General features: G+C 39.5%; 1 protein-coding gene across 1 annotated transcript in view; it reads left to right on the top strand.

The window, feature by feature from the left end:
• The window catches only part of LOC126458479 (serpin B8-like), a 266,413-nt gene that overhangs the window by 132,687 nt on the left and 117,945 nt on the right, over nucleotides 1-15,781 (top strand). The window contains exon 5 of the mRNA XM_050095572.1: nucleotides 1,199-1,413. Within this exon, the coding sequence (XP_049951529.1) occupies nucleotides 1,199-1,413 (215 nt within the window). The remainder of the gene's footprint in view (nucleotides 1-1,198; nucleotides 1,414-15,781) is intronic.

Here is a 15,781-nt window from a genome sequence, read left to right as displayed (position 1 = left end):
TTTCTAGACTAATTTGCAGGTCACTAAAATCAATCAGGATTGGTCATTGTAAACAGATTCCTTTTCCTACATAAATGAATTACAGTTCTTCATGATTTTTCTGGTAGATCTCTATTTGGCATTATCCTTACCAACAGATAGATCTTTCTTTTACTTTGACAGAGTATTATGATTGTAAACTGACGTTTTCCTCCTCATAGTGAAAGATCTGTGGAACATGTAACTAACTAGACTGTTAATAATATATTGCCATCCCACCTTAAAACAACTTATATCACATTTGGTAGTAGTGACTGATTACCGTGATTGCTTGGTGGTCATGAAGTGAAACAATATTGAGCCTCTTTGCTTATTTATGTACACTATGTTACAGTTGTTTACGTTGAAAATCATCTACCAACATTTGTGCCAAGGGTTGGCTGTCTGCTAGCCTTCCTGCAAGTTACAAGAATTATGTATTGTTGCAATCTCCCCATACAATACTATGTTGTTTCCATACAGTCTCTTCTTGTAGGAACCCCAATTAAATGCTGACTCCTAGAATATGCTGATACAACCATTGGCCAAGCAATATTTGTGGTCTATTGGCAGTGGGTAGACAGTTGATCCTGTGATTTTGTGAGCATTGACTGCAATAAAATTTATACTGGGAAATGTGCCCACAGACGCTCTTAGCCAACTACATGGCAAATATAATCTGAGGCTGTCATTCTTCAATAAAAATTGATGATCTTAACTTACTTTCTTGAGCTACATTTATTACACTTCTGATGGTGTGTCTTGATTGTGAATATCATAAAGAGTTCTGTTTTATAGAATATCAGTAGCATAGTATATATTCTGTGAGCATATATTTTATTTACTAGGCACCAATACAAAATGTTTTACATAATTGTATAGAAGTTCTCTCCATTTTAGTGAACTAGAGCTTGATTGCCCAGTGTAAATATATATATTTAAAATATCCTCTGACTGTGGCCATCACCACCAAATATATGTGATACAAGTTTTAAAAAATTATACCACAGAAATTAATTTCATGTGAAATGAGCAGGTCTTATACTATAAAAATACCATCAGCACCCTTTATTAATGACAATGGCAAAGACTAGAATAAATTTCTGGTTTTGCTGGTGGCATTGTTCAGATTTAGTTTTTGATATAATTTTAGCAGTTTCCTTCTGTCTGTTTCTTACAGGTACTTTGGATGAGTATACTCGGCTAGTTCTTGTAAATGCTATTTACTTCAAAGGCCTGTGGAATATTCCATTCAAGAAAGAAGTCACATCCCCCATGCCATTCCATGTTACTGCAACAGAGAAGAAGACAGTGGATATGATGAAGCTACAGAAAAAATTTATGTATACAGAAGCAGAAAAACTTGAAGCTCAAGTTGTGGAGCTCCCTTACAAGGTATTGCACATTAATTTACAGTATTGAAAAAAACATTCTCTGCTGTACATTTAAAATAGTATATCATTAGAGACATATAACTTCATACAACAATGAATTGCTCCCCCCAAAAATGAGGGGGAAGGTGACTCCTCACACACAAATCCATAATGCACCGGTGTGTGATGTAGATGATTAATTCTAGAAATAGGACCTATGTGACCAGTATGGTTAAGTGTGTTACATATTATTGGTGTTACTGCATTTTTAAATCAAGAAAATACCTTACACGGGTAAGTATCAGTGACTACGTACGGTGATAATGCTGCTGTTATTGTTGTGATCTTTAGTCGAACGACCGATCTGATGCGGCTCTTCATTCTGATCTGTCCTGTGTGAGCCTGTTTATCTCTGCATAACTATGGCATCCCCCATCCATTTGAACCTGCTCACTGTAGTCAAGCCATGGTCTCCCTCTACAACTGTCATTCGCTGGCTGTTACTCCCCAACACCTCCCACCATTATGAAAGTGACATCTCCTCAATGTCTCGGGATGTCCAGGAAACCAACCCTTTATTTAGTCAAGTTGTGCCATTAATTTGTTTTCTGTCTGATGTGATTCTGCCACAGAATGAGGTATCAGACAAGATTTGGTCCCTCATGCAAAAGTTGGTACTTCGAGACTGCACCACAAGTAAAGACAGTCACTGTAAGACGCAGAAATGAATTGGAGATGTAGGTGTATACAAGCCTCGTAGTGTTTCCTTTTGCCACCTCAGTCAAAAAGTTATTTATATCTGATCGCAGTGCTACACAGCCGACTCTGTACGTTATCAGTGATAACCTGCAACCATCACTTCTAATGGTAGTAAAGATCCAGTTGATTGTGACTAGAACAGTAATTCTGAACTTTATATCAGTCAAAGAATTGAACTCTGATGTGGAACTATTCTTCTGCTAAATGTTATAAGTGTCAGTGACAGCATCAGTTTCATGTCACCTGTGTGTGTGTGTGTGTGTGTGTGTGTACTAGTTGTTTCTAAATGTAGGTATTTACAGTGTTCAAGTTTTAATAAATTACTAAAAATATATGTACATATTATACTATCTCCTTGACTTCCTCCTGAACTGGACCTGCAACAATATGCCACAGATTCAGCACCTCTTCATTTGTTATCCAATCTACCCATCTACTCTTTGGCATTCTTTTTTATTTCAAATGCTTGTACGTTTTATAAAAATTTAGTCCACTGTTACAGCACTGTCTAGAAATGTTTCAACCATCTCTTTATACGTCCTGTTTTTTACATTCTTGTTGGTGTAATGTTCGTGTGTCAATTTTCACAAATAAAGTATTTTATTATATAGTTGTATAACTTTTTTTAGGTGGTCATTGGACCACCCTTTTCATCATACCTGTAGTGACTAGAATTGCTATCACCTGAAAACCACTCATTCATCTGTGGCAAATTTTCAGTATCACCTGCATGTCTCTTGTTGCCATGTTAAAATCTGCTTCTTTTGTCAAAACATAGCGGAGTTTACATAATGTCATCTCGCCAAAACCGCAGTGCCGTTGCAAACATGATAGAATCCTGAAATGGTGATTTATTAAATGGGGAATGAGGACAAATCAGGTCAAAAGCCTATGAATAACCACAGTCTTGGTATAAAAATGTATGTGTAATTTCTTTGCTTATCTTACTGCAAAACCATAGTTCTCGTTTCACCAGCTATCTATGACTGTTAAAAAATTACATTATTCTGTTGCAAAAGTCTACAGTTACTTGTATATCATGGCAGATAAGAAAGTGCCACATGTTTATCATATGGCAAAATATTCTCCTCTTTGTGTGCTATAATTTTGCAAAATCTCTTTTCAATGTCATGAACCATTAATGACATATGAGAGACATAGCGAATATTTTGTTCTCGTGTGTGCGCTAATGGAGGAGAACATGCTATGTGCCATACACAAATTCATAGCAATGACTATTTTTCATTGCAACACACTTGAATTTCAAGCAGTGTGATACATGTATGAAAAAAATTGCAATAACTATGACCAGTAACAAAATGATAAGCATATCAACATGAAGCTGACATATAAAGCTATAACTAATGTAAAAGACATTTTTTCTACCACCTATTTGCTTTAAAGACATGTGAGAAAGATTGCAGGATAGCCGACATGAGCATGCTGTTCCGCCAGAGTAGTGTGTCAGCTACTGGCCTGCAAAAAGCTCACAGACTTCCTGAACAAGGCTCCTTACAGTAATACATGTTTGCATACCTGGTGTGAGCCTGGATCACCAGTTCCCAGAACTGCAGGTTCAAGGTTGTGCCTTCACTAACACTCAGGTGAGAACTGCAGATTATCAAGAATATACCATAAATATCCATGGCTTGTCACTAAAATTCACTTATATGTGACCAGCTAATGTCATCAGCAAACCTCAAAGTCCAGAATGAAATTTTCATTCTGCAGTGGAGTGTGTGCTGATATGAAACTTCCTGGAGAATTAAAACTGTGTGCTGGACCAAGACTTGAACTCGGGACCTTTGCCTTTCATGGGGAAGTGCTCTACCAATTGAGCTACCCAAGCACGAGTCACGACCCATCCTCATTGCTTTGCTTCACCAGTACATCATCTCCTACCTTTCAAACCTCACAGAAGCTCTCCTGCAAAACCTGCAGAACTAGGACTCCTGGAAGAAAGGATACTGTGGAGACATGGCTTTGCCACAGCCTGGGAGATGTTTCCAGAATGAAATTTTCACTCAGCAGCGGAGTGTGTGCCGATATGAAACTTCCTGGCAGATTAAAACTCTGTGTAGGATCGAAACTGCCAGGAAGTTTCATACCTCTCCCTGAACTTTAATTCCCTTTCCAAATGTCTCCTTGCTATTGTTTAGTGCTTGCTTAAGGTACTTACTGAATAACATTGGCTGCAAATGTGTCATACTCCCTTCTCAAGCACTGCTTTTTTTTCATGTCGTTTGACAGGTGTAACTGCTGTCCTGTCTGGTTTCTTACAAATTGTTGACATACTTCCATCCTTGTATTTTATCCATGCCACCTTCAGAATTTCAAAGAATGTATTCCATTCAACATGTAAAAGCTTTTTCTAAATCTGCAAATGATAAAAAACATAGGTTTGCCTTTCGTGAATGTGTACAGGGCTATTACAAATGATTGAAGTGATTTCATAAATTCACTGTAGCTCCATTCATTGACATATGGTCATGACACACTACAGATACGTAGAAAAACTCATAAAGTTTTGTTTGGCTGAAGCCGCACTTCAGGTTTCTGCCGCCAAGGCGCTCGAGAGTGCAGTGAGACAAAATGGCGACAGGAGTCGAGAAAGCGTATGTCGTGCTTGAAATGCACTCACATCAGTCAGTCATAAAAATGCAACGACACTTCAGGACGAAGTTCAACAAAGATCCACCAACTGCTAACTCCATTCGGCGATGGTATGCGCAGTTTAAAGCTTCTGGATGCCTCTGTAAGGGGAAATCAACAGGTCGGCCTGCAGTGAGCGAAGAAACGGTTGAACGCGTGCGGGCAAGTTTCACGCATAGCCCGTGTAAGTCGACGAATAAAGCAAGCAGGGAGCTAAACGTACCATAGGATGGTGCTCCATCGCACTTCCATCATGATGTTCGGCATTTCTTAAACAGGAGATTGGAAAACTGATGGATCGGTCGTGGTGGAGATCATGATCAGCAATTCATGTCATGGCCTCCACGCTCTCCCGACTTAAACCCATGCGATTTCATTCTGTGGGGTTATGTGAAAGATTCAGTGTTTAAACCTCCTCTACCAAGAAACGTGCCAGAACTGCGAGCACGCATCAACGATGCTTTCGAACTCATTGATGGGGACATGCTGCGCCGAGTGTGGGAGGATCTTGATTATCGGTTTGATGTCTGCTGAATCACTAAAGGGGCACATATCGAACATTTGTGAATGCCTAAAAAAACTTTTTGAGTTTTTGTATGTGTGTGCAAAGCATTGTGAAAATATCTCAAATAATAAAGCTATTGTAGAGCTGTGAAATCGCTTCAATCATTTGTAATAACCCTGTTTTAAGATAAGTTGCAGAGTCAGTGTTGCGATGCATGTTCCTACATTTCTCTGGAGCCCTAACTGATCTCCCCCAAGGTTGGTTTCTTCCAGTCTTTCAATTCTTCTGTAAATAATTTGTGTCAATCTTTTGTAACCATGAGTTATAAAAGTTATGATTTGGCAATATCCACAGCTGTCAGCATCTACCTTCTTTGGAATTTCAATTCTTACATTATTCTTAAAGTATCAAGGTATTTTGCCTGTACCAAATTTCTTGTATTGCATATTGAACAGTTTGGGCATGGCATGTTCTCCCAAAGATCTTAGTAATTCTGAGGGAATCTTATATATTGCAGGTGGCTTGTTTTGACTTATCTGTTGTACATAAATACACCGTAGATCACTGTAGGCTGTAGCAGAAGGTATTCTTCATTGTACTACACATTAACATTTCTTCATGTCCCAGTTACAGATGGAGAGTGGGAGAAATGATTGTATATCTCTGTGTCAGGTGTTATTTGTCTTCCGTATGTTTGTGATAGTATTCATAGATTCTTGCTGGGAAAGCAGGTGTTTTTGAGTACCAGTAACACAGTATCTTTCTTGATGTGCCTGCCAGTTAAGATTATTCAGCATTAATATTTCACTCTCTGGCCAGTCAAACAAATCTAAAACCAATCATACTGCCTTCCTTTGCATATGCTTGAATTATTCCTGCCTGATATGGCTCCTGCACATTTGAACACTATTTCTTGGTGGTTCATACAAGTGTTTCATAAGTACCACCTTTTGTAGGCCAACAGTAGTTTTCCAGTATTCTGCCAAGACGTAGCAATGACAAGAAAAGTGTTCTGAAGAATAGAACTTTTGTAACATAAAATATAAATTTAAGTCATAGATCAAAGGTTTTCATGGCAGGTATGTACATAATTTCTGATATTTGTTTTACGGACATAAAGCCGTGACCCAAGGCACAATTCTCTGCTAACATTTTGTCTTCAAATGCTGGAGACATCATCAGAGACCTTAACAATTCAGAAAGCAGTTACAGTCTCAAACAAGCTCAGCAAACCAAAGTTTTTATATGTATCGATGCAATGGTTGGTTCATGACATAGTCAGACCCCTGCCTAATATCATGGAGTCACACCAACATAGGTTACAGAGCCTTTAGTGGAGATGAGTTGGTACTGTTTGTTTTATTTAGCACTAGGGCCCACAACTTGTCTAATCTCAATCTTTCTTCTTTTCTGTTAAAGTTATTTTTGTGTTTTGAACACCTGTGGCCTCTTGGTACATTCTAGCATAGTAATGATCAGATCTTGCTAAAACCACAATGTCAGAGAAACAAATTTGGTGGTTCCCTGGGCCCAGTGTATGATCTGCCACTGCTGATTTATCCTTCTTGACAGTGACAGTACTGGGGTTGAGTTCTTGGTTAACCATTATGTGAACTATTTTGTCCTTTGTTCCTGGGTCTGATTTGTCTAAAATTTTGGTCATTTTTCATTAACATTGTCTTCCCTCTTGTGAAAGACATTGAGAGTACATGAAGAGTGGTGTGGAGTTCTTCTCTCTGTGTAAGTGTCATATTATCATCAGCAAACTGGAGCCCCTTGGCAGACATTACTGACATTTTGGTTTTTTTATCTTAAGCTGATTAGGGTTAAAAATTTCCCACATTCACAGTAAGTATTTTTTTTAAATTTCCATTGAAATATGACCTTCATACATCTTTTAAGCAGTATAGAAGTAGCTGGAGAAGTAAGTTAAGAACCCTCTAGATGGTCAATAATATTGTACATTATTTCCAGATGCATCATAGCATTGAATGTGTAGTATTGATTGAGATGTTTCACAATAATATTATATGTTGCACTGCCTGGAAATATTGTCCTGTCTGCAGGCAGTATTGACAGTGACATTTGTTTTACATATATAAAGCCATGGCCCAAGGCACAGTTCTCTGCTAACATTTTGCATTCAAATGCTGGAGACATTATCAGAGACATTAACAACTCAGAAAGTAGTTAAGGTCTCAAACAAGCTCAGCAAACTAAAGTTATAACAGGTAGTGATAGTAGTTTACATTTTGCGGCATGCAGTTGCAGCTACAGCAGTTATAAAGCTAAGTACTGACAAAATTATTTGTGCACTGTTAGACAGTTATTAAATTTAATAGTTTTCAGTGGCGAAATAATGATTTAATAAACTTTTGGAAATGTTTATTCACTGTGTTTTTTAGAGTTTTCTGTGTGATGAAGTTGCTTAGTAAATTTCGTGCTTTAGTTTTCAGCTGACGTTTCTTATTATTTCTAGTAAAATATTTCAGTACAATTTTCATTCAGTGTTTTAACTTCGTTGAGTGTTCCAGTGGTTGCTTGAATTTTTGGTTTTAGCTAATAATTTTGTGAAGTTTTGTTGGTATTGGTATTAGCTGTGGTGTAGTAGTATTAATACAAGTAGTTGCTTTCTTAGTAGACAGAGAATTTAGTTCTATTTAAACTTTACTGTCCGCATGTCTCATACAAATTTATTCGGTTTGTGCCGGCAGTGCTAATTCGGATTACTTGGCTTGTCACCAGCAGTTCTTGAAATTATCAGGAGATCGTAAATTGTTAAGTTTTACTAATCTCATCGTTAGTTCTCGCAAGTTCTCAACTCTTGTTCTTCTACTTTCATGAAATTTCGAAGATATACATACGTAAATAAATACAAAATTTGTTTGTTTCATATCTTTGTTTATTTGCATTGTCTTTGGTACTTAGTATTTCTCTTTCATATGATATGCAGCAAGACAGTCTCCAAGATGTAACGCAACTCCACAAGACTTGCACATCAAGTTTGTTGTTCTTTTTTCTTGTTTTGTTTGTGAAACATACATGGCAGTTTCTTCGTTTTCATTTATTCATTTCGGAAATACATAGGCTTATAAGTTGGTGTTGTTTTATGTGACTGGAAAGTCTGTCAACCAGATCATGATGAGACGTACGTGATGTAGTGGCAACCTCCAAGATTTACTCCACGTATTCATCATAAATAATCGTATTGTCTCTTTCATCTGCCATGATGAAAGGGCACAAGTATTTATAAAAACAAAAAACTTGTTAACATATGTAACTTATTGTTACCTAAACAAAACACCAACAGGATCCAAAAGATACTAATGTGGTGTCGCCAGCCACTGAGCAATACTAAGCACACGACACCATTGTGGTGTCACCGGCCATTGACCTCTGTTTCGTGCACGACACCACTGTGGTGTCACCGGATGGCAGAGTGTTAATAGTTCTACTGGTGCAACTGAACTTAGGTAACATAGACATATAGTTTTTTTCAGTAACTGTAAAATTTTACCATCAGTGAGAAGTGTGGGCTCTGTTGTAGGTTTGTGAGTAGTGGGTTACGGTGTGGGATTTGTTCAAAGTATTTTCATAGGAGGGAATGCAGTGGGGAAGTCAGTGGGCATTCTAGTGAGATCCTCTCCTGGAAATGCAGAATCTGTAGTACAAATAAGTTGATAGAGGAGCAGCAGCGTAAGATCTGTACCCTTCAGGTGCAGTTACAATGTGCAAAGGAGGAACTAGATAGGTTGAGAAGGGTGGAGGGGGTGGGGAATGGGAACTGGCTGTTGGCAAGAAGGCAGCTAGGAGGAGGAGGAGGAGGAGGAGGAGGTATTGAGACAGTTATACTTTGTGAATATGCAATAGATTTGACCAACTGTCAGAGTTGTGTGGAGAGGAGCCTCTTGTAGATGTAGATGTAGGGAACAAGCAGCAGGCCTCAGTAGTTAGGAGGCCTAGGTCAGTTGCAAAGTCTAAATGAAAGAACAAGGTTCTGCTGCTGCTCGGTAGTTCGCATGGTAGAGGTGTGGGCCAGCAGTTGCAGGAAGTTTGGAGAGTGAGTACCAGGTCGCCAGCATTGTGAAGCCTAGTGCAGGGGTGGCTCAGGTGACTGACAGTGTATGGGAGCTATGTAGGAATTTTACGAAGGAGGATCAGGTAGTGATAGTGAGTGGAGCAGGGAACAGTCTTGATAGGAATGGGGAATATGATGTAGGTGATGACCTGGTAAAGATAGCTACTCAAATTGGTGGCACTAGTGTGCATTTCATGCAACTGTTTCAGCGTCATGATCGGCCTCATCTTAATGCGGCTGTTAGGTGCATTAACTTGGGGCTGGAGAGGGTATGAGTCACATTTCAGTGGTGCCAGTTGGGTCTATCAGTAGATTGGGTTTCACTAGACATGGCCTGCACCTCAATAGGTGTGGGAAGAGGAGGCTGGCAAAGCTTATAGGTGACATTGTAGTGGGTGCTGGTGGGATCACTCATGGAAAAATTCCAGTAATAGTTGATGTTATAGCTGCACCTTTTTTAGATTGAAGTCAGCTGATAGGTATAACTGCTTAAAGGAAGTCCCTCTAACTAAGGACTCACCTTTAGAGGATGTAATGTTTCCAAGTAGAGAAGGAATTAGCATATTTCATCAAAATATAAGAGGTATTAAAGATAAAGTTAGTGAACTGTTTATTGATGTTGACTCTGAAATTATTGGTGTATCGGAGCACCACTTAAATAACTTGACAATTCAGAGGCTTCCTTTACCAGGATATAGATTAGCTGGCTGTTTTTCAAGGAGTTCCTTGCGTGGTGGGGGAGTGGCTATACACATGGAAAACAATATTCCATTTGAGTTCATAGATGCATCACGACACTGCACTGAACAAATATTTGGATGTTGTGCAGGGACAGTTGAATTTAGTGAAACTAAACATCTAATTGTTGTTGTTTATAGGTCCCCTAATTCTGACTTCAGAGCATTTCTGCTCAAGCTAGAGAGGGTTCTTGATGTACTTTGTAGGAAGTACCAGAAATGAGTTATATGTGGTGACTTCAATATAAAATTTGTATATGATGGTGCAAGAAAAAGGATGCTGGTAGATCTCCTATGATCTAATTCAGATGGTGTTTTTTTCCAACTAGGGTGCAGGTGAACAGTAGCACAGCCATAGACAATATTTTTATTCATTTTTCATTACTAGATATCCATTCTGTTAGTAAAAGGCTGAATGGCCTCACAGACCGTGATGCACAAATTTTAACACTATAATGCTTTTGCACTCAAACAAATGTCACATATAATTACAATCTATGTAGGAAAGTTAATCCAACAGCAATAGAGAGTTTTTTAAACCTCGTTAAGGAACAAGAGTGGCAGGATGTTTATAGTGCCGATAACATAGATGTTAAATATAATGCTTTCCTTAACACATTTCTCATGCTCTTTGAGAGTTGCTTCCCATGAGAACATTCTAAATGGGGTACTAGCAGTAATAGGCAGCCCGGGTGGCTGACTAGTGGGATAGGGATATCATGTAGAACAAAGCAGGAATTATATCATAATATTAGAAGTAGTCACAATCAAGCTACAGGAGCCCATTACAAACAGTATTGTAAGTTGCTTAAAAATGTTATAAGGAAGGCATAGAGTATGTGGTATGCAAATAGAATAGCTAATTCACAGGATAAAATTAAAACCATATGGTCAATTGTGAAGGAAGTGTTTGGTCACCAGCACAAGGTCGATGACATAAAATCAGTTTGTAGTAAAAATATTTCTGTTACTAATAAATCAGATATATGTACAGTATTTAACAATCACTTTCTGAGCATTGCTGGTGAATTAAATAAAAATTTAGTTTCTACAGGGAATCATATAACTCTCTTGACAAATGTCTTTCCGAGGTTGATGTCTGAAATACTCCTTTGTGATACAGACAAGGGGGAGATTGAGTCAGTAATTAAATCACTGAAGATTAAGGACTCTCATGGATATGATGGAGTGCCTAGCAGAATATTAAAGTACTGTGCTACACATGTTAGCCCTGTAATTACCCATATTTGTAATTTTTCCTTTAGGAATTGTGTCAGTTTCCTGAATTATTAAAGCATTTAGTAGTAAAGGAAGAAAGGGATAATGCAGACAATTTTAGACCTATTTCTATGCCATCAGTGTTTGCTAAAATTATTGGGTTGGGTTGAGTCGGGGGAAGAGACCAAACAGTGAGGTCATTGGTCTCATCCGATTAGGGAAGGATGGGGATGGAAGTCGGCCATGCCCTTTCAAAGGAACCATCCCAGCATTTGCCTAAACAATTTAGGGAAATCATGAAAAACCGAAAGCAGCATGGCTGGACGAAGATTGAATCATCGTCAATCCGAATGCAAGTCCCATGTGTTAACTACTTTGCCACCTCACTCAGTATATAAAATTATTGAAAATGCTGTCTATGTAAGGATAATTGATAATTTTATATCACACGATTTGTTATCAAATGTACAGTTTGGCTTTAGAAGTCGTTTAACAGCTGAAAATAATATTTTCTCTTTTTCTCTGTGGGGTAGTGGATGGATTAAACAAAAGGTTTCGAATGATGGACATATTTTTTGATTTAACTAAGATGTTTGATTGTGTTGATCACAAAATATTGCTCAAGAAGTTGGACCATTACGGAATACGGGGAGTAGCTCACAGTTGGTCAATCTCTTACTTTAGCAACAAACAGCAAAAGGTCATTATTCACAATGCTGAGAATGGCTGTGATGTGGGGTCTGAGAGGGGTACAGTCAAGTGGGGGGTGCCCCGGGGATCAGTGTTGGGGCCACTCCTGTTCCTTATTTATATAAATGATATGCCCTCTAGTATTACGGGTAACTCTAAAATATTTCTGTTTGCTTATGACACTAGCTTGGTAGTAAAGGATGTTGTGTGGAACATTGGCTCGGTTTCAAATAGTACAGTTCATGACCTAAGTTCATGGCTTGCAGAAAATAAACTAACACTAAATCACAGTAAGACTCAGTTTTTGCAGTTTCTAACGCAGAATTCAACAAAACCTGACGTTTCAGTTTCACAGAATGGGCATATGATTAGTGAAACTGAACAGTTCAAATTTCTAGGTGTTCAGATAGATAGTAAACTGTTGTGGAAAGCCCACGTTCAGGATCCTGTTCAAAGACTTAATACCGCCATATTTACTATTCGAATGGTATCAGAAGTGGTGATTGTTTGACAAGAAAATTAGTCTACTTAGCTTATTTTCATTCGCTTATGTCATATGGTTTTATATTTTGAGGTAACTCTTCCCATTCTAAAAGGATATTTTTGGCTCAGAAACAGGCAGTTCGGGCAATAAGTGGTGTAAGTTCACGAACCTCCTGTTGACCCCTGTTCATGGTCTGGGTATTTTGAGATTGGTCTCTCAGTATATATATTCCTTACTGTCATTTCTTGTTAATAATATTAGCTTATTCCCAAGAATAAGCAACTTTAACTCAGTTAATACTCGGCAGAAATCAAACCTGCATTTGGATCAGACTTCCTTAACTCTTGTGCAGAAAGGTGTGCTGTATAGTGCTGCATCCATTTTCAATAAGCTACCACTCAAATTCAAAAATCTTAGCAGTAATCCATGCGCATTCAAATTGAAACTGAAGAGTTTCCTCATGGGTGTGTCCTTCTATTCTGTCGAGGAGTACCTAAAAAATTAAGCTGATTCTTGTTGTATTGTTGATTGCGTTTACTTAAACTTATGGATTGACTTTTTTTGGGTTTATAAACATTTTATTTTTATCTGTTATTACTTTTATGTTGTAATTTCATGTATTGATACGTTCCATGACCTTGGAGGTTTACACCTCTTGGTCCTTCAGAACTTGACGTGTAAATAAATAAATAAATAAACATTATTTACAGTCTCTGATGTGTTACAATCTTTGGACATATTTGTAATCACTGTTTGTTGTTGTTTTCACCAGCATTTATCACGGAAAGTTGAAAAGGCCTTTATAAATGTCTGCTTGTGTCTGTGTATGTGCGGATGGATATGTGTGTGTATGCGAGTGTCTACCTGCCCTTTTTTCCCCCTAAGGTAAGTCTTTCCGCTACTGGGATTCGAATGACTCCTTACCCTCTCCCTTAAAACCCACATCCTTTCGTCTTTCCCTCTCCTTCCCTCTTTCCTGACGAAGCAACCGTTGGTTGCGAAAGCTTGAATTTTGTGTGTGTGTGTGTGTGTGTGTGTGTGTATATATATATATATATATATATATATATATATATATATATATATATATATATATATATATTAATAGAGGGAAACATTATATATATATATATCCCACGTGGGAAAAATATATCTAAAAACACAGATGATGTGACTTACCGAACGAAAGTGCTGGCAGGTCGATACACACAAACAAAGACAAACATAGACATGAAATTCAAGCTTTCGCAACAAACTGTTGCCTCATCAGGAAAGTGAGAAGGAGAGGGAAAGACGAAAGGATGTGGGTTTTAAGGGAGAGAGTAAGGAGTCATTCCAATCCCGGGAGCGGAAAGACTTACATTAGGGGGAAAAAAGGACAGGTATACACTCGCACACACACACACATATCCATCTGCACATACACAGACACAAGCAGACATTTGTAAAGGCAAAGAGTTTGGGCAGAGATGTCAGTCGAGGTGGAAGTACAGAGGCAAAGATGTTGTTGAAAGACAGGTTGAGGTGTGAGGTATGAGCGGCGGCAAATTGAAATTAGCGGAGATTGAAGCCTGGCGGATAAAGAGAAGAGAGGATATACTGAAGGGCAAGTTCCCACCTCCAGAGTTCTGACAGGTTGGTGTTAGTGGGAAGTATCCAGATAACACGGACAGTGTAACACTGTGCCAAGATGTGCTGGCTGTGCACCAAGGCATGTTTAGCCACAGGGTGATCCTCATTACCAACAAACACTGTCTGCCTGTGTCCATTCATGTGAATGGACAGTTTGTTAGTGGTCATTCCCACATAGAAAGCTTCACAGTGTAGGCAGGTCAGTTGGTAAATCACGTGGGTGCTTTCACACGTGGCTCTGCCTTTGATTGTGTACACCTTCCGGGTTATAGGACTGGAGTAGGTGGTGGTGGGAGGGTGCATGGGACAGGTTTTACAGCGGGGGCGGTTACAAGGGTAGGAGCCAGAGGGTAGGGAATGTGGTTTGGGGATTTCATAGGGATGAACTAAGAGGTTACGAAGGTTAGGTGGACGGCGGAAAGACACTCTTGGTGGAGTGGGGAGCATTTCATGAAGGATGGATCTCATTTCAGGGCAGGATTTGAGAAAGTCGTATCCCTGCTGGAGAGCCACATTCAGAGTCTGATCCAGTCCCGGAAAGTATCCTGTCACAAGTGGGGCACTTTTGGGGTTCTTCTGTGGGAGGTTCTGGGTTTGAGGAGATGAGGAAGTGGCTCTGGTTATTTGCTTCTGTACCAGGTCGGGAGGGTAGTTGCGGGATGCGAAAGCTGTTTTCAGGTTGTTGGTGTAATGGTTCAGGGATTCCGGACTGGAGCAGATTCGTTTGCCACAAAGACCTAGGCTGTAGGGAAGGGACCGTTTGATGTGGAATGGGTGGCAGCTGTCATAATGGAGGTACTGTTGCTTGTTGGTGGGTTTGATGTGGATAGACGTGTGAAGCTGGCCATTGGACAGATGGAGGTCAACGTCAAGAAAAGTGGCATGGGATTTGGAGTAGGACCAGGTGAATCTGATGGAACCAAAGGAGTTGAGGTTGGAGAGGAAATTCTGGAGTTCTTCTTCACTGTGAGTCCAGATCATGAAAATGTCATCAATAAATCTGTACCAAACTTTGGGTTGGCAGGCCTGGGTAACCAAGAAGGCTTCCTCTAAGCGACCCATGAATAGGTTGGCATACGAGTGGGCCATCCTGGTACCCATGGCTGTTCCCTTTAATTGTTGGTATGTCTGGCCTTCGAAAGTGAAGAAGTTGTGGGTCAGGATGAAGCTGGCTAAGGTAATGAGGAAAGAGGTTTTTGGTAGGGTGGCAGGTGATCGGCGTGAAAGGAAGTGCTCCATCGCAGCGAGGCCCTGGACGTGCGGAATATTGGTGTATAAGGATGTGGCATCAATGGTTACAAGGATGGTTTCCGGGGGTAAAAGACTGGATAGGGATTCCAGGCGTTCGAGAAAGTGGTTGGTGTCTTTGATGAAGGATGGGAGACTGCATGTAATGGGTTGAAGGTGTTGATCTACGTAGGCAGAGATACGTTCTGTGGGGGCTTGGTAGCCAGCTACAATGGGACGGCCGGGATGATTGGGTTTGTGAATTTTAGGAAGAAGGTAGAAGGTAGGGGTGCGGGGTGTTGGTGGGGTCAGGAGGTTGATGGAGTCAGGTGAAAGGTTTTGTAGGGGGCCTAAGGTTCTGAGGATTCCTTGAAGCTCCGCCTGGACATCAGGAATGGGATTACCTTG

Source organism: Schistocerca serialis, chromosome 2 (assembly GCF_023864345.2).
Source record: "Schistocerca serialis cubense isolate TAMUIC-IGC-003099 chromosome 2, iqSchSeri2.2, whole genome shotgun sequence".
Classification (NCBI taxonomy): domain Eukaryota; kingdom Metazoa; phylum Arthropoda; class Insecta; order Orthoptera; family Acrididae; genus Schistocerca; species Schistocerca serialis.
This window is presented reverse-complemented; position numbering and strand designations above follow the sequence as displayed.